The sequence below is a fragment of the Ptychodera flava genome, assembly GCF_041260155.1.
Source record: "Ptychodera flava strain L36383 chromosome 23 unlocalized genomic scaffold, AS_Pfla_20210202 Scaffold_23__1_contigs__length_28996876_pilon, whole genome shotgun sequence".
Classification (NCBI taxonomy): Eukaryota; Metazoa; Hemichordata; class Enteropneusta; family Ptychoderidae; genus Ptychodera; species Ptychodera flava.
The window spans coordinates 7,943,763-7,967,840 of NW_027248277.1; the positions used below are offsets into that span (position 1 = coordinate 7,943,763).

The window sequence follows — 24,078 nt, forward strand, 5'->3', positions numbered from 1 at the left end:
GAAAATTAAGTGAACCCCCCTCTGAGCTGTTTGAAAAATACATGACCCCCCCCCCCTTTGCAGTTTATAAATTTGAGGTGACCCCCTGGATTTTGCCGGCCCAACCCCGGCCATAATAACTGAACGCTCCCTTATGTATGTATGTATGATACATTTTTCTGGAAACGTTGTGGCCAGTGTTTGACCGCCCTTAAACCCTGAAAAATGCATATTTGAAAATAAAAATATTTTGGAAAAAAAATTCTTGCCCACCTACCTACCCTATTTTTGAAAACCATGTTATCGGAACAGCACAATTTACTTTTTTTGGCCTTATCCTTCAATTCTCAGCTCAGGTTGTGTATTATTTGTGTAACATTTAATACAAGTCACATTATTTACGAATAAATAAATGAATGAATTATTGATTATAAAAAGTAATAAATCAACTCAGCTCAGTACAATAGTCAGCGTGCCGATATTGATTTAAGACTGGTACGCCCAAGATTCGCTGAAAATCCGTGGCCAAACAAGAAACCAATTTACATCTTCCTAAAAGAAAATTAAAATGGAGCTAATTTTCAATTTTCAAATTGTTTTATCGTCTTGTATCTTTGGTCTGAAATTGAAATATAGGAAAGCGGTGTATAAGCTTACTGCCGTGAGGATGGTACTTTGCAGCCATATGAAAATTGAAAAGTAGCCCCATTTCGATTTAACAAGATTGGAACTAATTTGGGATAATTGGATGGTGAAGTAATGTCGATTTCATCTACAAATGTAATCTCATCTGCTTTTCTTTTTACGTTACACACTTGTATTTTATGAGTAATTTGCAATATTGCAACATTCAGCTATATGGCACCGAACATTTTTGAGAAATTTGCAAAATATGAAAATCCAATTATCCCAAATTAGTTCCAATCGTGTTAATTTTCTTTTTTGAAGGTGCAAATTGTTTTATTGGTTGGCCGAAATGTGCTATGGATTGCTGAAGCTTATCCTTGCATGCATTTGTTGAACCTTAGCATGCTTAGGGCACTGACCTTTATAAAAGCTTTAGCTTCCAAATCTTATTCCAAGCTTGTACACCTAATAACCTTGGGCTGAACTTTACGGATAAGCATTTTTTCGTCCTCGTTTCTACTGTAGCTTTTGGGTCCCTTGACGCAGCATTTGACCTAAGGGTTTTTTTGCTCAGTTTAGGGAGTCGATGTTGCTGCCGAGTCTTGGCAAATTATTGGTTTGAAAGTTATGATGACTTGTTAGTAAAATATATACAAGTAATCAGGTTTTGGATAAAATAAATATACCAACGCGTTGGAAATTTGTTCGCGTTGAGACCGACGTACATCGCGACACGGACATCTTTTATCCAGAGCGCCCGTTGCTTTCATGTCGTTTGGGCTGCTGAAGAGTACGGCTTGGTCAACTGCATTATGACTTTTATGAATTGACCGCTATACTACAAGTTTCTTGTTGATAAGGGTTAATACCGATGAACTGAATTATATCGAGTAAAGCCATAAATGGGCCACAAAAACCCGACAACACTTGTGAAAATACACGACAAAGGAGGTGAACACACCACATTTTACGATTTATAGTGTGACTATTCCGTGTAAGTTTTTGACACTGGCACAAAGCATATTACTAGTAAAGATACTCCCAAGAAAGACAAACTTTCATATAGGTCGTTTAAAAAAGGGTCAGTTATATTTAGGCAAGCCCGTGACGAAAATATACGAGCGGAAGATGCAAATACCTTTGAAATGTTTCATTCGTTACTACTATAAGCTTATAAAATCGCGGGTCACTGTCGCCCCAGATTTTTCTGCCTGCCGTTCTCCAATAGCAGAACACAGAGGGATGTGGTTTTTAGCTCCCGCTTTCTCTGTACGGTCAAGAACACGATGGTGCACAAATAAGATGCTAAAAATCAAAATTTTTCACGGAAAATGTGATTTTTTCCATACTCTCGCGAGATCTCGCAATTTCACGCACGCAGTGCTTTTATCCCCTGTATCCAACAAAATGCCTTTCCCGGGACAGGACTTTACATGCTTTCTCTGGAGAGTCGTAGAAGTAACATCGCTTATCTCAGTTGGCTTAAAACATTTTCTATCAGGTAACATTGATTCCGATTTGTTTGTCCCTATGGGACGATCGTGTAGTGTGCTGATGGAACACCCGATGTACGTGTCCCCGGTGCTCACCCCTATTTTGCACTCGAAGGAAATTCGGCGAAATGAAAATTACAAACGGGTGAGTTTCGCGTGTCCAGTGCATCTAGCCATTTTCATTTACTCCAAATACTAATTAGTATTCTAATTATGACGTGAAAAACCGAAATACTCGTGAATCAGTGTAAATATAGTCATCAGGTATGTCAGTGGGGTGAGTCACCCCCTGATGGTGTTCAATCCTCGCCAAACTTTTTGGGTTCGTTTGATAAAAGACGACCTTTCGGTGAAAATCGGGCGATAAACATTGAATCCACGATCTTTCCGGGTTTAGATACTTAAAAGCGACCTAACGGTGGATATAGCTCCGCTTTGTTTATGTAGAGAATAACTATTTTTAACCCATGTTGATGAAGAAGGTGGAAATCTTTGATAGCTTATTTCAGTAGCCAGAAAAAAGCGGCTAAAATAGCTGCAAAAATACACGATTGGCATTGAAGATTTCATCATAATTTGAAATATATCACATTGGATTATCCCTAAGAACATGTCAGCCAAAGCTATCTGACGAGTAGTTTTTTGAGAATGAAATTTTCTGACCCAAAATGACAAAAATTGCCCCAAGAAATAAAAATTGCAGATTTCACCATAATTTCACTAAATCATATATTAAAATAATCCCTTGGAACCTGTAAAACAAATATCAAAGCTATCAGACTTGCAGTTTTTGAGAAAAAAAATGTTTGACCAAAAATGACAAAATTGCCCCAAAATACAAAATTGCAGATTTCATCGTAATTTCAATATATCACATTTAGTTCATCTGTAGGAACCTGCATGTCGAATTTCAAAGCTATCGGAACAGTAGTTTTGGAGAAGTACATTTTTTGACCGAAAATGACAGAAATTACCCCCAAAATACAAAATTGCAGATTTTATCATAATTTCAATAAATATTACTTAGTTTATCTGTAGGAACCTGTATACCAAATTTCAAAGCTATCAGATGAGTAGTTTTGGAAATATGCAGTTTTTGACCAAAAATGGTAAAAATTGCCCGAAAATTACAAAATTACAGATTTCCTCAGAAATTTAATGATATTACTTAGTTTATCTATAGAAACCTGTATACCAAATTTCAAAGCTATCAGACCAGTCCTTTTTGAGAACATATTTTTTGAACAAAAATTGCAAAAATTGCCTTACAAATACAGATATGCAAATTTCACCACGATCTAAGTGAAGTCCCCCTAAGTAAACTGCATATCAAATTTCAAAGCAATCGGACAAGGTTTCATAAAAGAAGATATTTTTACAAAAAACAGCAAAAAATGCCCCAAAAACACAAATATGCAAATTTCACCACGATTTGCACAAATTTAAATGAGGTCATCCCAAGTGAACTGCATATGAAATTTCAAAGCAATCGGACTTGCGGTTTCAGAGGAGAAGGCAATTGTTGAAGGACGACAGATGATGGTCGGACGGACGGACGACGGACGTCGACGGAAAATCAACCTATTTGATAACAGCAGAGCTATAAAGGTTGTTTATATTGGTCCAAAATTATTATTCTCCAGTGACTCGAACGTGAGGCAGAGAAGAATTCCCTCCATGTGACTTGAGTAGGTAGTTTTCCCTCCCTTTACAAGGTCAAAGAACTTTCGCAAAGCATGCGTGTAAATCGCACATCGCCCGCTGCACTATGATCTGTCTGGCCGGCTACAGACCATGACAGCACGACATGTACGGAAGAGAAAGAAAAAAACTCCTTCAAAGAAATAAGTTTTTCGATCCCATTTCTATAAATGCCTATCAAGTATGCATGGCATGGTAAGCCTGCTGTACAAGACCCTTTATTTACCGCATGTTGGGAAAAGTTGTATCGGCGCTCTGACACATGTGATGAGGTGTGTGTTCTGTGCTTCGGCACGCTAAGCTTGGCATAAATTATTATGACTATTATTCTGCAGTCTTACAATAAACTGTACTTCATTTCACTAGTTGGCTTTCGTACAACTACAGTTGTAAAATTATGAGAAAAAATGTCGCAAACCGCCTAATTTGTAGTTTGAAATAAGCTTACTACATTCATAAATGAATACAAATGAATGCAGGCAAATTTTGTAGTGTTAACAAATTTTGCTTTTACTTGAATACGTAGGGATGCCTAGACTTCAATATATGTTAATAATTATTTGCTGCTTGGTATGCTTTTCGCAAAACTAGTGCAGAATTATTGAATGTCAACATGTGGAAGTTTTAATATGATTTCTAGCCATATTTACATGAGCTCTACCCAGTACCAATGATCGCAGACACAGTACACATTTGAGACGCCACAGAACTAACTTTAATTTATTTGATCAGTTTTTCTTTTTCATTTTAAAGATCACCTGGAAGGGAATTGAGAGAAAATTCCAAAATCTCCGACTATTTCTGTAAATTAGAAACAAAACACACAACCATCATAAAGCCAGGCTTAATCGTATCATGGTCTCCGAGCTAATTTTGTAAAACGGTTTACCCTTAAATTGCTGTTTTGGGAATGTGCAAATTTGTATTCAACTTGCTTATACATTTCAGGTGGGATATCCATTTTGTGAGATATCTTGCTGATAAAAATGACTCGCGAACCAATTTTACAATTTACAAAGAAAATTGTGAAAGTATATGCATTTTCTTTTTGGATATCGATGTTTGCGATGAATATCACCTTAGGCCCCTAACCCATCATGTCAAGGCACTTCAGCAATATTTTGAATCTGACGCTTGTCAATCATTTTGCTAGCACATTACCCTCTTACACAACATATTTTGGAACTATTTCATTCAGAAGAGTTCTGCTCGATTTTGACCAGTTCACTTCATAGATGCACTCGCTATGACTCGTGCATATATGTGGTGAACTGGTCAAAATTTTGTGGTATACGATCGATGGAGATGATATTTGGATAAAGCAGTCAACTTTTTACAATAAACAAACTCACTCAAAATCTGAGTACCGTGATGCAAACAACACCATGGAAACAGAATTTCAAGTCAATGACATTCCCATCAGTCCTGGGCTGGACTAGAGGGACTGTGCAATCAATAAATTCTAAACGAATTGGAAGTACCCCTTGGGGGAAAAATATCACACAGTATACTTTAAGGAGTGATACAATAGGCTAGAAGAACACTGGCAAATTAAACGTCAAATTCTGACACAGGATGCTAAAAAAACAGTAAATCACTAAAAACGTGGAAATAAAAAGCAACGCTCACTGTGTGCAAATACAATCATCACAACTTTAATGAGTTAGATCAGGATGTCTTCCTGATTTACAGTACTAAAGATATGCATTGGTCACATCGGATATTATTTTTCTGGGAAGATACAGGGTTTCTAATAAAATAGCTGTCAGTCACTTTTGAGGGCATGAAACAATTCTTCTAATAAGTCAAAGAAGTCTTAATAGTAAAATACCGGTATCTTTGTACGGTATGTTTTAATATAGATGTGTCCATTCACTGAGAACACCTTATGATCATAAAATTTCATTATTCTGTGATATCTCGATAACATGTAAAGTCTTCATGCATCCACATCATTTATAGTAGTGTGCATAGACAGAAACAGGTCCATTAATTAGCAAAATGTTATTTGGAATATGTGATGACTTTTCCCCACCCGAAGTCAATGTCTGACGGCACTGTCCAATAGCAAGTCAAATACCCAGTGATCACGAGAATGCTTTAGAAACAGTGGCGTAAGATTGATGAGCTCTCAGGAAAAGTGAACTCATGACCTCCTTGACCTTTGACTTCTTGTGAACCAGCAGAGGAGCTTAAAGCATGGAATGATGCCCAGACATTTTTTGAGCAAATCTGATTCCTCACAGAACGTTCACCGTGAAACACTTTCAAATGGCAGTGCAGGAGTATCTTTGGATTAAATACTTTCACACCTTAGTGTTCCACACATTGAAGCGTTTGTGTATCCTCTATGGTGTCCTTTCACATAGTGTTGTAGATCTAAATGCACAGAAACAATAGTTCCTACAGACTGCACTGATATAGGGGTCAGTCACAATCAGGGTGCGCTAGATGATTTTCATTTGTTATGAACATATATCTGCTATTCAGACTGATATTATATTGCTTATTTGTTTCTAATAAATAGTAATAGTTGTATCTAACTTGGGCACATAAAGAAATATTGCATATATTGTGCAGGTTTGGTTGTACATCCACAAAAATGCCTTTAAAAACTGTAAAAGTAGCGTTATGCTGTTTCACTTCAAAATGTACTTAATTTCAAATGTTTTTTTGAACACAGTGTTAAAATTGTGGAATTTTTAGCTTACATATGTTATTGCAGAATACCTAATCTTTCTTTCACAAGTTATTTCATGTGATTATGTGCATCGGAACAGAAACTGTGGTATTTTTACCAAAACTGTAACATCGTTATGTTTTTGTGTTTTATGACCATAAGTACATATACCTTTAGTTTATATGTAGAAAAATGGGTAAAATATGTAATATTGAATTTAATTCCAACCTCAACATCCATGGCAAGCATTTTATACACCAAAATTAAATGAAATTGCATATTGTATTGTTTTGTGAATAAATGAAAATGAGATCGTTGTGGTTGGAATTTCTTGTAGCGTCCGTGACACACTAATATCTTAAGGACAACAGGAGTTATAAAAGATCTGATGTCACAGGCCTAAGTGTCAATAGGTGCCTACCTTAAATAAACAAATTATATAATTACTGTCCCTTGCATTCACTATTAATATTCCTAAAATATGGAAATGTAGCATCCGTGACGGTGTAGCGTCCGTGACAGTGTTTACTACATTATTAATAATTAATAACTATTTAAAACATTTTAAAGTAGTTAATCCACTGAAAATATAAATACTAGTGTGTATTGTGTGTACATACATGGAGTTGGGTTACAAAATGTCTTCAAGGCATAAAATTGTAAATTTGCACAAAATTGATTTTTAAAAAGTAAAAAACACTCAAAAAGTTATGTTGAGCCTCAACTGTAACACTTAGATTGATTTTTTTTAAGAATGCAGTAATTATATTGAATATGTTATTAGAATTCTAGTGTAAAGAACAATGAATTCTGTGCTGTATATGCATTTATTATTGTGCATTCCATTTCAATTCATTATGTCACGGATGCTACAATAAAATGCAAACATTGTTTTTCAGATTATAAGCCAATCTAATCACATTTTATTGCTTTGTTATCACATTTTGAAATCAAGGGGGTAAGAAATGACATTTGTGTCAACTCTGTCTCCACCACTTTCACATATTATGAAGGCAGAGAGTACGAACGTAAAGTTGGCGTCATCCTCATCCTCATCCTCAGGTGACCTTTCTAGCTGATGCTAAAATGATGCTACTCAGCATCAGCTTCAGCATCGTATCCAAAGATTGCGGAGGTTACGCTACCCGATGATGGATAAATGATAAAATTTGCCCATAACTTAAGAAAATAACAACTCCATTCTTTCTCAACTTTCTTTTGAATCCTAAAACTGGTTCGCAGGTAATATTTTATCGTTAGAATATCTCATACGGACTAGTTTTTTGGAAATGTTCGTAATTTTCAGTCCATGGATCCGCGGATGTGTTTGTTGGTATCCTCTTAACTCTTGCATTAAGATTTTCCAAAAATTGGTGCAAAAAAGGTATACATGGTCCGAAATGTGTAAAAATCGCCACCATGAGAGGTGATGTGAAAGCCCTAATTATTCAAAGGACATATAAAACAATTAACTTGTATAACTATGACTTGAGGCCTGAAAAGTCAATATATTAAACATAAAACCTTTGAACTTTAAGGAAATTAAGGGCTAAGAATGTTGCGTTATAACTACAACGTGAGAAACGGATATTGAGAGGAGAGGTAACTAAATATTATGAAATGCAAATCCCACTGTGTTTTAATTAACATTTACAGTGATATGAACTTGGAGCACATTTTTAAAGTCGTTTTTACACTTATCATTCCATCAGATGCATTCGGGAATAATCAGATCTGATGCCGGTGGAGCTGACGCTGTAGCGTCATCCTCATCCTCATTTTCACGTGACCTCTGAGGCTGAGGATGAGTATGACGCCAACTTTACGCTCGTCAGAGAGTACAGATATATTATAGAACAGAGGTCAAAGGTTGGCAGACTACGTCTCTGATCTCCAGCCTCACCTAGGTGTGAGTGCGCGCCCATCCTGACAGGTGTTAGAACAGCTGCAAGCCATTTGGATTTCTGGGGTGGTGTGTCAGATACATTGTAGCAAATTTATTGTGGGACCACACGTCAAAGTTTAACAACCTGTCGCTCTAGCCTGATCTAGGTGTCTAGTTTTATCTTGGTTTTACACTTTAAGTAAGGCACAAGCAATGTTAACTTCTGTGTTTTTTGATGTATTGAAAGTTTATTACTGGTATAGACATTTTTCACATACTCCAACTGATTTTTGCAGTAGTTGCTATAGCTTTCTTGTTCAATTTTAAGAAATTGTCAATGTTTTGACACAATTTTCACAATTTAAATGTTTGATAGAGAAAGGTTTTGGAGAAAAGAGAAAGAAAAAACCAGATTGTTGATTGCTTTTTATATTTCAAATTGACCTAACTTTCAAGTTTGATTTTGGTAGCGTCCGTGACAAAATTACATGTCATACTAACCAGAAAATATTTTAGAAAGAAGTTCATTTTAATTACACTGAATGGTATTAATATTGTTGCTATAGCATGGTTAATTCATGACAATAAAACTTTTAAATACAGCATACCAGCGGAAGGACATAGAGAAGTTGAAAGTCCTATTAAAAAATATGATCAATATTGTTGTATTTCTCACTAAACTTGAGGTTGTGTTTATTCATGGAAAAATTAAGTAAATCATACCAAGTATAGCTTATTTTAATGCCAATATGCATCTTTTATATTGTAATAACATAAGAAAGCATTAACAAATCATTGTTTAAAATTTTATTATGACATTTGTGTTTCATGTACAACATTTCTGTAGCGTCCGTGACACTGTGTCGACCATATAAAACAACGTGCACTGTGGTAAAACTAATGACGTTTGCTTCACCAAATTTTAGGAAGATATGCCCCATACCATAACCTTTCAACATATTATTTAACTGGACAGTTATCATGAACTTGAAATTTTGACCTAAGTGACACACTCTAGCGCACCCTGATTGTGACTGACCCGATAGGAAACTATCATAAAAAACTAAATAGACTGCCTGCACTGACTAAACGCCAAACCAAAAGATTACAGTCAAATTTTCAAATGATAGTTTGGTACTGCATGCATTTAGCAAATCAGTTTCTGTGAAATCTTATAATTACGGTGATCGCACTAACTTCATGGCTTTACCTGAAAGCCAATTAGCCTGTGGTGTAAAGAGATGTTAAAGTTTTCATACAATTACAAATATACCTCATTTGAACTCAGGTCCATCTGTATGGACTTTGCCTACTGAGATGAAAATCTTGCACGAATCGCTTCTCACAGATATATCACTCATTGACCTTAATCTCTGCTGAACAATTATCAAGGGAATTTTGTTGCTTTTCTTTGACTGGAAAACTTGTTCCCCAAAAGTTACACCTTCGTCTCGAGTTTGGCTCCCCTTCATCCAAGCCAATGGGTTTTTTGAACGGAAATCCACATATAGTGCATGCATTCAGGTTGGTCTCACAACATTTTTGGGACTTTTTCTTTCTTTTTCTCTGTTTCTTTCTCGGCTTTTTGGCAGAAGACTTGCGCTGTACACTGTGTTGCTTTTTCACAGCCTTCCTTTTCTTGGAGTTTCCAGGCACCGCAGAAGTGTTGCCTTTTCTTTTGTGCACTGTCTTTTGCTGATTGGCTGTCTTTTCTCTATCTGAAGATGACTGATTTGTATCTGTTACTATGGTAACATCACTTGCCGATTCAGACGTATAATTGTGACTTGTGCCTGTCATCTGAAAGATAAAAAGATGAGAAAGTTCAGTAAATTCTCCATGGCATTCAAACTCACAATGTACAGCACCCGATCACCTAGCGAAGACGTCACAGTCAAAACAGCTCAGCTATATGACAATTTCAAACTCTTGCTGTGGTGAGAAGTTGACTTTCTACCCACAATGCATTTCAACATAACATAATTTGCCCCTTAGTACACGACAAAAGCCATTTAAGACAGCAATAATTGTGGTTACAACCACTTTGACATTGTTATAGGGGTTTTTCATCTCTGACCCAATAATAACTAATCTAGGACAGAATCAACCCTTTACCTTTTTGACTTCAGACCTCTCGTGAACTCTAAGATGACGTTTAAGCATTGTATGATGTCGAAACTCTTTCAGGCAAATCTGACACTTTACTGGGTGTTGGCTGTGAACTACTCTCAAATGGGCGTTCAGCAGTATCTTTGTATGGAATCCTTTGTCACACTTTTCACATGTCAGAAGATTTCTGTCGCCACTGTGGTGTCGTTCCACGTGATGTCGCAGCTCCCATGGCACACAAAACTCTTTACCACAATCACTGCATGGATATTTTAATTTGGTGTGGAACCGCTGGATGTGCTCCCGAAGACTGTTTGTACTGAGTACTTGCTTGCCACATTCCTTGCATTGCAATTTAGATTTGTCAATGTGTCGCTGCATGTGGACCATCAGATCACACTTTCTGACAGACTTATAATCACAGAACTCGCACTTGAATTCCTTTCCCTCATGCATAAGTTTATGAGTTGCTAGACTATTCGCAGTTTTTAAGGTATGTCCACAAATATCACATATATAAGTTTTCTCTGGTTCATGAATCTGAAGGTGACACCTAAGCTCAATACATTGTAAGAATTGCTTCTCACAGACGTGGCACTCATAGATTTTAAGTTCCGCAACGTGTTCATCGAGCAGATGTTTTTGCCACAGCTTGAATGGAAACCTGACTCTACAAAATTTACATCTACGTCCAGGGCATGGCGCCCTCTGTTGATGAACTTCCAATCCATGGGGATTTCTAAAAGAAAATCCACACTTGTAACATAAATTTGGTTTTGTCTCATAAAATTCCTTGAATACCTTCTGTATTCCTCTGCGGTGTTTATCTGGGTCACTTGGGGAAAATTTGTAGTATCTAAGACAACGTTGTCTTTCACATGTTTTGCTCTTTCTACGCAGTTTTTTCACAAATTCTGTATTATTTCTCAGTGTGATCTCTTTCTCTGATGGACATCTTTCTTCCCTTTCCATCATGTCATTAACAGGAGATACAGTCTCTTTCTCCACTGGACAATTTTCTGTCATTTCTTTCATGTCATTCATAGAACATCCAATCTTGGTAGCATTGTTTTTACTTTCATGCTTTACGTCCTCCAAAGTGAAGTTTGGCACCACTGTGTTGTCATCATCATTTGAAATACTGTCATCCTCCGCATCACAACTCTTGTTGCTTGGCAACAGTGCATCATCCCCTTCCTCATGTTCTGACCTTTGCTCAATATCTGTCGACACATTGGTACCCGTCACCATGGTAACACTAGCCGTATTTTCCTTCATCGAGCAGCTAGCTGGCATCTTATCGTACGAAGTCTGCAGTACACTTCTCAGTAATATTTGTTGCCCATATCCATTGTCCTCTGCAATCCAATAATTCATTTGCGTCTCAGTGTTTTTCCTTATTCTGGGAACATCCTGTGGATTTATTTTCAGTCCAGAGGAACAGAACTCTCTCAAAAACACTTCACTTCCCATGTAATTGGAACAGATTCCATCTTCTGAGACCAGGATAAACACCTGACATCCAAGCTTTTCCATTAATTCTTCACCCTAGGAAAAGATACACAATTTTATGTTGACTGATATTCCACATGGGTAATAAGAATATTTATAAAGTAATCTTCATACATATTCTATTTTCTTCCATAATAGAGGAAGGATAGAAATAGGGATGGGAAAAACTTGTCCATGGACCACCAGACCCCTACCATAGATGGGAAAAACCCAAGAGTTGAAGACTGGGTCCCACTGTGAACCCTGTGAAACAGCGTAGTAGAGAGAGATGGTCCATGCATGGAGCTACCACATAGCTCCATGGTCCATGTGCAGCATCATGGATGTTAAACCCTGGGTTCCTTGGCGGAACAGTTGGCAGGGAAGCGTTAGAGTGTTAAAACAGCCCACCCAACATTCCACCATTGAATGGCAGAACAGGTTGATGGAGGTAGCCATATTGTTCTACCTCCAACTGCATGCATAGCCCTCAATACATGTAGCTGCAAATTTTGAAAGCTAACAGAGCCTTCATCATTGTAGCTCTACTGGTGAGCAATGTTGCAAAAAACTAAAACTCACCGACAGCCTCACCTGATCGAATAGTCCGTCTATGATATCAGCCCTTGACACTTTTGCGTCTAACAAGGTTTGACACTGCTCAACCATGGTTATTTCACGTCGTTCCTGAGCTCTTCTGAAATTGCCAACAGAAAAACGGCGTGCACCGAGACGCTTGCAACATGCTCAAGGCCTGTATGTGCATCTCGGTAAACAAATCATTGACTTTTGACTTCTGACTTAGGTCAATGTAAATCTTGTCGCTGAGGGCGCACAGTCTCCTGCAACATACGGGTACGGACGTAAAACTTCCGTTATCCTTTCATTCTCAGCCCAGGGTGTGTATATTTGTCACGGTATTTACGAATAAATAATGAATTATTGATAATAAAAAAGTAATAAATCTGTCACCATAGTGCACTTATAAATACTCAACTTCTCTCCTACACACGCGATTGTGCAGTACCTTGGTCAAAACTTAGGTTATGAAGCCAATGGTGCGAAAATGGAGCGAAACGGACTCGGAGTCAGCGTGGGTCTCTCTCTCTTGTGTCGCGCGACAAAATAAACGCAGCCACTGACGTTTTTTACAGACAAAACACACAGACAATGTAGCAAATGTAATTAAATCTTTTTCTATTGAAAAGGCGCGCTGTGCTGGCGTTACCAGGACTTACTTTATTGTACGTGTTGATTTCGTAATGGATGTGTGAGACAAATATATCCATGTCTTGAACCCCACTCCCCCCCAAAAAAGGAAAAAACCTAAATTTCAATATTATCGATAATTTATCAAACTTTCAAACTGAAGAAAAGGTTTTCCGTCTTTAGGAAAACAACCGACGCTATTAAAAAACGGATTGTGTCTATGGAAAAACACACTACGAACTCTAGTTGTACGGATAGTCGCTGGTTGGGGGAGGGGGCAGAGGTGTCGGTCAAACAGTCGACCGTGTGCTCGCTGTCGTCGGAATTTCATCTGGACGTTTTAATAATAGTACTGTGATGAAGGTGGCATCGAATAATATAGATTAGGGACTGGTCAGTTTCTTCGGCCGGGGGGGGGGGGGCGGCGGTGGATTATTTTTTGCCGACGTCAAAAAGTGGCTGACCCCCATATTCCAAATTTTGAAAACAAGGTGACCCCCCCTATCCTATCCTAAATTTCGAAAACAGGGTGACCCCCCCCCCGCACGCGACAACTGTAAAACAAAAGGTGGACATAAAATATATATATATATATATATATATATATATATATATATATATATATATATATATATATATATTTAATATTAATATATTTTATATTTTACATACATTTATATTTTAACAGTCATTCTGTGTTTTAATGAAATTGTTGACATGAAATTTGATATGCAGTCTACTTAGGAGGACTTCACTTAGATCGTGGTGAAATTTGCATATCTGTATTTTTAAGGCAATTTTTGCAATTTTTGTTCAAAAAATGTGTTTCTCAAAAAGGACTGGTCTGATAGCTTTGAAATTTGGTATACAGGTTTCTATAGATAAACAAAGTAATATATATTGAATTTCTGAGGAAATCTGTAATTTTGTAATTTTCGGGCAATTTTTACCATTTTCGGTCAAAAAACTGCATATTTCAAAAACTCATCTGATAGCTTTGAAATTTGGTATACAGGTTCCTACAGATAAACTAAGTAAAATTTATTGAAATTATGATAAAATATGCAATTTGTATTTTGGGGGAAATTTCTGCCATTTTCGGTCAAAAAATGTACTTCTCCAAAACTACTGTTCTGATAGCTTTGAAATTTGACATGCAGGTTCCTACAGATGAACTAAATGTGATATATTGAAATTACGATGAAATCTGCAATTTTGTAAAATGTGGTGTGTTTGCCTTCTTTGTCGTGTATTTTCATAAGTGTTGTCGGGGTTTTGTGGCCCATTTATGACTTTACTCGATATAATTCAGTACATCGGTATTAACCCTTATCAACAAGAAATTTGTCGTATAGCGGTCAATTCATAAAAGTCATGATGCAGTTGACCAAGCCGTACTCTTCAGCAGCCCAAACGACATGAAAGCAACGGGCGCTCTGGATAAAAGATGTCCGTGTCGCGATGTACGTCGGTCTCAACGCGAACAAATTTCCAACGCGTTGGTATGTTTATTTTATCCAAAACCTGATTACTTGTATGTATTTTACTTACAAGTCATTCAAAATAGGGTAGGTAGGCCTAGGTGGGCAAGAATTTTTTTTCCAAAATATTTTTATTTTCAAATATGCATTTTTCAGGGTTTGAGGGCGGTCAAACACTGGCCACAACGTTTCCAGAAAAATGTATTATATCATCGTCGTACACCACGCCCTCTTCGGCGAGTCTTATCACCCAACGCCGATTTTGCGTAGGTCAGCGGAGCGGAAATTATTGCTCTGGCCTGCGAGAATGGTATTCAGATTATATATACATACATAAAAGACATCATCGTTCAAGCAAATGCCAAGTATAACGAACGCGTAATTTTAAGCAATTTTTCTTCCTTTTTTACTTCTGTGTTTACGTAGCTCTAAAAAGTTTAGGGTCGGCAGGTAAAAAGTAGGGCGGGTCGGGTAATCGGAACAGCACAATTTTTTTGTTCGGCCTCAGAAACATATTGGGCAGGCAACAGTACGCCCTCAGCGACAAAACTTGCATTGACCTAGGTCAGAGGTCATAATTCAACGAATGCTTACCAGGCTGCGACACAGTAAGCTTACACAGGTCTTGCTCGTCTCGGTGAACGCCGTTTTTCGGTTAGCAGAAGAGCTCACATCGTGAAATAACCATGGTTGAGGAGACAACTATAGCCCTGTGTCAAACCTTGTCAGACACAAAACTATCACGGACAGATAAGATAGACGAACTATTCGATCAGGTATGTGAAGTATGTTCTTGCAGAGGCAGTCCACTCATGCACAGTCACCTGTGTTCTATTCGATTCCGCTCTGTGTATATGCGCCCCATAGACATGTGTACATATGCCTGAGAAGAAGACGTCAATGGGGCGCACAGGCGCAGAGCGGAATAGAACACAGGTGACTATGCTTAATGCAGCAACCGTCACTGAAAAGATGCAACCAGTACAAATAGATAAATATTACTGGTTGCATCAGTGATGGTTTGCTTTCATTGTGTCGACTTGCGAGTTCTCGTACTGCCTACTGGAATGGGAGGGCTTAGCTGTAAAATAGCAGCTCTACAATGGGGAGGTCGGTGAGTTTTCGTAGGTACCTATATATAGATTCAAATTCTAAATATATTCATGTACACGCATTAGTCTGAATGCTTGTTTCGCGACCGGCCTTCGGCCACTCTCACTGCACACACGTGCACACTAGCATGTGGGATTTCATATAAAAATGCTGCCTATGTGTGGCACACTTATTTTGAAGGCAACAGGGCCGTCAGCATTGTAGCTCTACTGGTGAGCGAGGTCACAAAAACCAAAACTCACCGACCGCCTCACTGGTAGAGCTTCCATTTTGCAGCTAGGGAGGGCTATGCATGCAGGTTGAGGTAGAACAATATGGCTACCTCCATGAACCTGTTCTGCCATTCAACGGCGGAATGTTGGGTGGGCTGTTTTAAACTCTGATGCTTCCCTGCCAACCGTTCCAACAAGGAGCATCCAGGATTTAACATCCATCATGCTGTATATGGACCATGGAGCTATTTGGTAGTGCCATGCATGGACCATCTCTCTCTTCTATCGGTATGCTGTTTCACAGGGTTCACAGTGGGATCCAGTCTTCAACTCTTGGGTTTTTCCCTTCCCTATTTCTATCCTTCCTCTATTATGGAAGAAAATAGAATATGTATGAAGATTACTTTATAAACGTTCTTATTACCCATGTGGAATATCAGTCAACATAAAATTGTGTATCTTTTCCCAGGGTGAAGAATTAATGGAAAAGCTTGGATGTCAGGTGTTTATCCTGGTCTCAGAAGATGGAATCTGTTCCAATTACATGGGAAGTGAAGTGTTTTTGAGAGAGTTCTGTTCCTCTGGACTGAAATGAAACCACAGGATGTTTCCCAGATAAGGAAAAACATTGAGACGCAAATGAATTATTGGATTGCGGAGGACAAAGGATGTGGGCAACAAATATTACTGAGAAGTGTACTGCAGACTTCGTACGATAAGATGCCAGCTAGCTGCTCAATGAAGGAAAATACAGCTAGTGTTACCATAGTGACAGGTACCAATGTGTCGACAGATATCGAGCAAAGGTCAGAACATGAGGAAGGGGATGATGCACTGTTGCCAAGCAATGAGAGTTGGTGATGCGGAGGATGACAGTATTTCAAATGATGATGACAACACAGTGGTGCCAAACTTAACTGTGGAGGACGTAAATCATGAAAGAAAACACAATGCTACCAAGACTGGATGTGCTATGAATGACATGGAAGAAATGACAGAAAGTTGTCCAGTGGAGAAAGAGACCGTATCTCCTGTTAATAACATGATGGAAAGGGAAGAGAGATGTCCATCAGAGAAAGAGATCACACCGAGAAATAATACAAATTTTGTGAAAAAACTGAGTAGAAAGAGGAAAACAGATGAAAAACAACGACATCTTAAATCCTACAAATTTTCCCCAAGAGACCCAGGTAAACACCGCAGAGGAATACAGAAGATATTCCAGCAATTTTATGAGACAAAACCAAATTTATGTGACAAGTGTGGATTTTCTTTTAGAAATCCCCATGGATTGGAAGTTCATCAACAGAGGGCGCCATGCCCTGGACGCAAATGTCAATATTGTAGTGTGTGGTTTCCATTCAAGCTATGGCAACAACATTTGCTCGATGAACATGTTGCAGAACTTACAATCTATGAGTGCTACGTATGTGAGAAGCAATTCTTAAAATATATGGAGCTTAGTTGTCACCTTCAGATTCATGAACCAGAGAAAACTTACATGTGTGATATTTGTGGACGTACCTTAAAAACTGAGAATAGTCTAGCAACTCATAAACTTATACATGAGGAAAAGAAATTCAAGTGCGACTACTGTGATTATAAGTCTGTCAGGAAACGTGATCTGACAGGGCACATGCAGCGCCACATTGACAAATCTAAATTGCAGTGCAAGGAATGTGGTAAGGAAGTACTCAGTACAAACAGTCTACGGAAGCACATCCAGAGGTTCCACATCAAATTAAATATCCATGCAGTGATTGTGAAAAGAGTTTTCTGTGCCCTGGGAGCTGCGACATCACGTGGAACGGCACCACAGTGGCGACAGAAATCTTCTGACATGTGAAAAGTGTGACAAAGGATTCCATACAAAGAAACTGCTGAACGCCCATTTGAGAGTGGTTCACAGCCAACACCCAGTAAAGTGTCAGATTTGCCTGAAAGAGTTTCGACATCATACAAGGCTTAAATCTCATCTTAGAATTCATGAGAGGTCAGAGGTCAAAAAGGTAAAGTGTTGATTCTGTCCTAGATTAGTTATTATTGGGTCAGAGATGAAAAACCCGTATAACAATGTCAAAGTGGTTGTAACCACAATTATTGCTGTCTTAAATGGCTTTTGTCTTGTGCTAGGGGCAAACTATGTGATGTTGAAATGCATTGTGGGTAGAAAGCCAACCTGTCACCACAACAAGAGTTTGAAATTGTAATATAGCTGAGCTGTTTTGACTGTGACATCTTCGCTAGGTGACCTGGTGCCGTACATTGTGCGTTTGAATGCCATGGAGAATTTACTGAACTTTCTCATCTTTTTATCTTTCCAGATGATGGATACAAATCAGAATGGTATATCTGAATTTGCAAGTGATGTTACCATAGTAACAGATACAAATCAGTCATCTTCAGATAGAGGAAAGACAGCCAATCAGCAAAAGACAGTGCACAAAAGAAAAGGTAACACTTCTGCGGTGCATGGAAACTCCAAGAAAAGGAAGGCTGTGAAAAAGGAACACAGTGTACAGCGCAAGTCTTCTGCCAAAAAGCCCAGAAAAAAACAGAGAAATAGAAATAAAAATTCTCAAAAATGTTCTGAGACGGCTAGTGTTACCATGGTGACGGGTACTAATGTGTCGACAGATATTGAGCAAAGGTCAGAACATGAGGAAGGGGATGATGCACTGTTGCCAAGCAACAAGAGTTGTGAGAGGGAGGATAAGAGTATTTCAAATGATGATGACAACACAGTGGTGCCAAACTTAACTTTGGAGGACATAAAGCATGAAAGTAATAAGAATGCTACCAAGACTGGATGTTCAGAAAATGACATGAAAGAAATGACAGAAAATTGTCCAGTGGAGAAAGAGACCGTATCTCCTGTTAATGACATGATGGAAAGGGAAGAAAGATGTCCATCAGAGAAAGAGATCACACAGAAAAACAATACAGAATTTGTGAAAAAACAGCGTAAAAAGAGGAAAACAGGTGAAAAAAACCGACGTCTAATATACTACAAATTTTCCCCAAGTGACCCAGATAAACACCGCAGAGGAATACAGAAGGTTTTCAAGGAATTTTATGAGACAAAACCAAATTTATGTGACAAGTGTGGATTTTCTTTTAGAAATCCCCATGGATTGGAAGTTCATCAACAGAGGGCGCCATGCCCCGGACGCAAATGTCAATTTTGTAGAGTGAGGTTTCCATTCAAGCTATGGCAACAACATTTGCTCGATGAACATGTTGCAGAACTTAAAATCTATGAGTGCCACGTATGTGAGAAGCAATTCTTAAAATATATGGAGCTTAGTTGTCACCTTCAGATTCATGAACCAGAGAAAACTTATTTGTGTGATATTTGTGGACGTACCTTAAAAACTGAGAATAGTCTAGCAACTCATAAACTTATACATGAGGAAAAGAAATTCAAGTGCGACTACTGTGATTATAAGACTGTCAGGAAACGTGATCTGACAGGACACATGCAGCGCCACATTGACAAATCTAAATTACAGTGCAAGGAATGTGGCAAGCAAGTACTTAGTGTAAACAGTCTACGGAAGCACATCCAGAGGTTCCACATCAAATTAAAATATCCATGCAGTGATTGTGATAAAGAGTTTTCTGTGCCTTGGGAGCTGCGACATCACGTGGAACGGCACCACAGTGGCGACAGAAATCTTCTGACATGTGAAAAGTGTGACAAAGGATTCCATACAAAGAAACTGCTGAACGCCCATTTGAGAGTGGTTCACAGCGAACACCCTGTAAAGTGTCAGATTTGCCTGAAAGAGTTTCGACATTATACGAGGCTTAAATCTCATCTTAGAGTTCATGAGAGGTCAGAGGTCAAAAAGGTAAAGTGTTGATTCTGTCCTAGATTTGTTATTATTGGGTCAGAGATGAAAAACCTGTATAACAGTGTCAAAGTGGTTGTAACCACAATTATTGCTGTCTTAAATGGCTTTTGTCTTGTGCTAGGGGTAAACTATGTGATGTTGAAATGCATTGTGGGTAGAAAGCCAACCTGTCACCACAACAAGAGTTTGAAATTGTAATATAGCTGAGCTGTTTTGACTGTGACATCTTCGCTAGGTGACCGGGTGCCGTACATTGTGCGTTTGAATGCCATGGAGAATTTACTGAACTTTCTCATCTTTTAATCTTTCCAGATGATGGATACAAATCAGAATGGTACATCTGAATCTGCAAGTGATGTTACCATAGTAACAGATACAAATCAGTCATCTTCAGATAAGAGGAAAGACAGCTGATCAACAAAAGACAGCGCAAGAAAAATTCCCAAAAATGTTCTGAGACCAACCCGAATGTATGTACTATGTGTGGATTTCCATTCAAATAACCCATTGGCTTGGACGAAGGGGAGCTGAGCTCCAGACGCAGGTGCAGCTTTTGTGGAACAAGTTTTCCAGTCAAAGAAATGCTACAACATTTCCTCGATAATTATTAGCAGAGATTAAGATCAATGAGTGATGTATTTGTGAGAAGCGATTCATGCAAGATTTTCATGTCAGTAGGCAAAGTCCATACGGATGAACCTGAGTTCAAATGAAGTTTATTTGAAATTGTAGAAAACTTTAACATCTCTTTACACTACAGGCTAATTGGCTTTCAGGTAAAGCCGTGAAGTTAGTGCGATCACTGTAATTATAAGATTTTCACAGAAACTGATTTGCAAAAATGCATGCAGTACCAAACTATCATTGGAAAATTTGACTGTAATCATTTGGTTGGGCGTTTAGTCAGTGCAAGCAGTCTATTCTGAAATATTCAGTTTTTCATGATAGTTTCCTATATCAGTGCAGTCTGTAGGAACTATTTTACTGCACATTGGGATTTATGACACTATGTGAAAGGACACCATAGAGGATACACAAACACTTCACTGATAGTTTCCTATATCAGTGCAGTCTGTAGGAACTATTTTACTGCACATTGGGATTTATGACACTATGTGAAAGGACACCATAGAAGATACACAAGAACTTCCTAGTTTTCATCCAAGAATCAATATTAGTGCACTGCCATGTGAAAGCATTTCACAGTGAGCATTTTGAGGTGTCAGATTTGCTGGAAAAATTTTTGGACAGCATTCCATGCTTAATCCTTGTCTGCTGCTTCACAACAGGGTCAAAGGTCAAAAAGGTCCTGAGTTCACTTTTCCTGAGAACTCATCAGTCTTATGCTACTGTTACTAAAGCGTTGTATAATCATAGAGTGATTACGGGGTATTTGACTTGCTATTGGACAGCGCCCTCAGACATTGACTTCGGATGGGGATATCATAATTTCCAAATGACTCTTTGCTAATCAATGAGACCAGTTTCTGTCTACCCACACCACTGCACATGATGTGGATACATCAGGGGTACCTAAGAAATCGTAGTTTTGCCAGTGAAAGAGATGTCATGACTATGCACGCAGTAGTTTTGACACAGGGTCTAGGTAGTCGCTTCGGGAAAAGTGATGCCGTGCCGGATTATCCAGAAGTCGTGACGAAAAAAACAAACGTTTTGACTAAAGTTCCACCGTTGGTGGCGCTTACAACATGGCTGCTGATAAGTCACATGCTGGCGACGGTAAGAATTTTACGCAATATCTTTACTATCTTGGTGTTGAAGATCGTTTAAAGTAGTCCATACAGTGTCGAAGATGTTAGAATGTGTACCTGGAAAGTTTCTGGGTTCAATTTTGAATAATGGCTGAGAATTCAGTGTTACCGCGTCATTGCCAGTGCACTGTGCAGGTTCACACTGTCACAGTGACCAGCTGAGCTCGGCCATTCACATGACACAAGAATGTCCTCAAGGCACTTCAGTTTATTCAGAGTAATTTTATCGATTTCTGACCTACTTCAGATAGTCTGTTTTGAGATTATCATGCAGTTGTTAATGTTATTGGTAAAACTGATGGAAAGTATTTTTTATTTGCTTTAAATTTTTAGAATATTGACTTCTACTGTATGTTGCAGATAGTATATAGCCATCCATATTTAATTAGGTTTGTGTCATTATTTTGGTAATTTCTTGGTATTTAGAAAGAGTGATGTTTTTCGGGTAATTTGAGTCTGCCATCATAATTGGGCACAAACTTGAGATAAAGGATTTCTGGAAAATGACTTTTATATGAAAATGTATATATTTATTGTTTGCCAAATCTACCACACAGGAGCTGAAAATTAAAAAATGCCCCCAAGAAAAAGAAAGTCGAAACATTTTCTGTCTCTGGACAGACATAAGACGAAGAGGAAGTCTGATAATCCTTCTGGTATGTATCATTGAATTCAAAAAATATAGCTTTAGTTTTGTACTTTAGAGAAATGTCTGATTACTGCTTTAGTCCATGTGATGATGTTAAAGTTTATTTATCATCTGTGTCACAATATGATAGATGCAGACCAAAATTATTCTTGTACATTGTTTTAGCGACCTTTAATTGGAATGTGTATGCCTAGAGAAAGCACTTCAATTTTGTACTATTTATAATATTTCAATTGTAATGTGGATATTTAACTACTTTGGAACAACACAATATTTGTTTTCCATATACTTTGGTTTCAAGAAAGACTATAATTGTACTGTTACAATAAATAGCTCTATTTCTACCTCATGTTTTTCAGAGTGTCAAAGCAATGAAGTAGAAGATGGCTTACCAATGCCATTATTTCACAGCACGCCAATCAAACATGGCAGTGCAAATGTTTGTTGCAGCAGCACAGAAACACAAATGACAACAACAGAAGAAAGTGTTCTAGAGACAGCTCACCGTGCAGCAGATAAAAGTCAAGAAATTTAGTTTGTTCATCTTGTAAGACATCAATCAAGAAACCAGATATATGGAACACATCTGATGATGTATATGGAATACTTTGTTCTTATTGTGGTGCAGTTACAAGAGCAGAGACTCCAACTACTGAGAACGCTTGCCATCATTCTCTTCTCATAGCCTATGATATGTGTGACCAGTGTGGTTCTTTTAGGAAAACTGACATCAGTCATACACATTCCATTCTCAGTAGGGTGAAGTTTGTGACAAATGTGGGTTTGGTGTGCCTTCTCTCAGTGTAAAAGCCTGCAAAGGTGACTGCTCAGTAAGTGAAGATGCAACCAGTTTACCTGTAACAGAACAATCAGAAGTGTTTGCCAGTAGTTCACGTCCTTCTGAAACTACAGATAGTGGAAATGCAGAGCCAAACCATACTCATAGTTCAGTGAAATCAGGTGTGCATGCTGACCCAAGTACCAAGACAGATGAGGAAACAGGCTTCAGTGGTATTGACACACTAGACACTTTGGTAAGAAAATGTATGAGTATTCTAGTAGACACTGACATGGAGAACATTCTTGTGGAACTTCTCTTATGCATTACCAATGGATCACTTTCACCCGACAGTTTAACGTATCATATTTTTCTGGATACCCTCAAAGCACTCAATGCTGTATCACTGACGGAAATGAGATTCAGCTACAAGAATAAAGTTTTCTGGAAAACATTCATCAATAAATTTGGTGCAGCACCCATTCGCTTCCTGTCTTGATGGAAACACGCAGGGTGCCCTTTTACTAGGCAAAGGAGGAAAGGGCAATTTTTCTGGGGATGAAGCTGATATCATTTTGGCAATTCCGAATGAGGATGTGCTGAAAGCATTTGATCCTTACGATGGTGAATGGCCAAGAAGTATTCCTCCTGGGATATGTACAAACATCGTCAGCAAGTTGGCAGCTGCACATCAAGATACAAGTATTTGTATTTCTCTGGACGGAAGAAAGTTGCTCCTGGACTGAAAGGGGATAAAGGGGATATCAATCTTCTTGGTAGAGAGGGTGATATCAACAGTGTGTCACCTGCAGTTCAAAAACAACTCAACATGGAGGAAATAAATTATGTGAACTGCATTAAGAATTTGGTATGCAACAGTACAGAATCTCTGATAGAAAACATCGATACATGCACAATTTTAGAAAGGCTACGGAATCTGCTAAAAATACTGACGGATAAGAAAGCTGAGACAAGAAATCTTCTTGAGAAGAAAAGTTATGCTCTGGAAAAACTTAAGGCCCGCGCAACAGCAGAACCCTCA

The 24,078-nt window shown here is 38.2% G+C and overlaps 3 protein-coding genes across 3 annotated transcripts; 2 read left to right on the forward strand and 1 right to left on the reverse strand.

Moving 5' to 3' along the window:
* Positions 1-8,206: 8,206 nt before the first annotated feature.
* Positions 8,207-12,740, reverse strand: LOC139124147 (zinc finger protein 490-like). Its single transcript, XM_070690287.1, has 3 exons — positions 12,560-12,740; positions 10,481-12,022; positions 8,207-10,165 (listed from the first exon to the last, which is right to left on the reverse strand). Exons 1-3 carry the CDS (start codon positions 12,632-12,634, stop codon positions 9,719-9,721), a joined length of 2,064 nt encoding a protein of 687 aa, XP_070546388.1. The 5' UTR covers positions 12,635-12,740; the 3' UTR covers positions 8,207-9,718.
* A 2,483-nt stretch (positions 12,741-15,223) lies between these two features.
* LOC139124149 (zinc finger protein ZFP2-like) lies at positions 15,224-21,219 on the forward strand. The gene is made up of 4 exons (XM_070690289.1): positions 15,224-15,431; positions 16,450-17,989; positions 18,305-19,834; positions 20,150-21,219. Exons 3-4 carry the CDS (start codon positions 18,305-18,307, stop codon positions 20,249-20,251), a joined length of 1,632 nt encoding a protein of 543 aa, XP_070546390.1. The 5' UTR covers positions 15,224-15,431; positions 16,450-17,989; the 3' UTR covers positions 20,252-21,219.
* On the forward strand, positions 16,762-17,826 carry LOC139123729 (zinc finger protein 431-like). The gene has a single exon (XM_070689884.1). It carries the CDS (start codon positions 16,762-16,764, stop codon positions 17,824-17,826), a length of 1,065 nt encoding a protein of 354 aa, XP_070545985.1.
* Positions 21,220-24,078: the final 2,859 nt, after the last annotated feature.

Excerpts from the sequence above, each read along its gene's own strand:
- LOC139124147 (XM_070690287.1), bottom strand. The coding sequence starts at position 12,634 with ATGGTTGAGCAGTGTCAAACCTTGTTAGACGCAAAAGTGTCAAGGGCT. Across the intron at positions 12,023-12,559 it reads TAGACGGACTATTCGATCAG|GGTGAAGAATTAATGGAAAA; the intron begins GTGAGGCTGTCG and ends ATCTTTTCCTAG. Across the intron at positions 10,166-10,480 it reads AGAGGTCTGAAGTCAAAAAG|ATGACAGGCACAAGTCACAA; the intron begins GTAAAGGGTTGA and ends TTTATCTTTCAG.
- LOC139123729 (XM_070689884.1), top strand. The coding sequence starts at position 16,762 with ATGTGTCGACAGATATCGAGCAAAGGTCAGAACATGAGGAAGGGGATG.
- LOC139124149 (XM_070690289.1), top strand. The coding sequence starts at position 18,305 with ATGATGGATACAAATCAGAATGGTATATCTGAATTTGCAAGTGATGTT. Across the intron at positions 19,835-20,149 it reads AGAGGTCAGAGGTCAAAAAG|ATGATGGATACAAATCAGAA; the intron begins GTAAAGTGTTGA and ends TAATCTTTCCAG.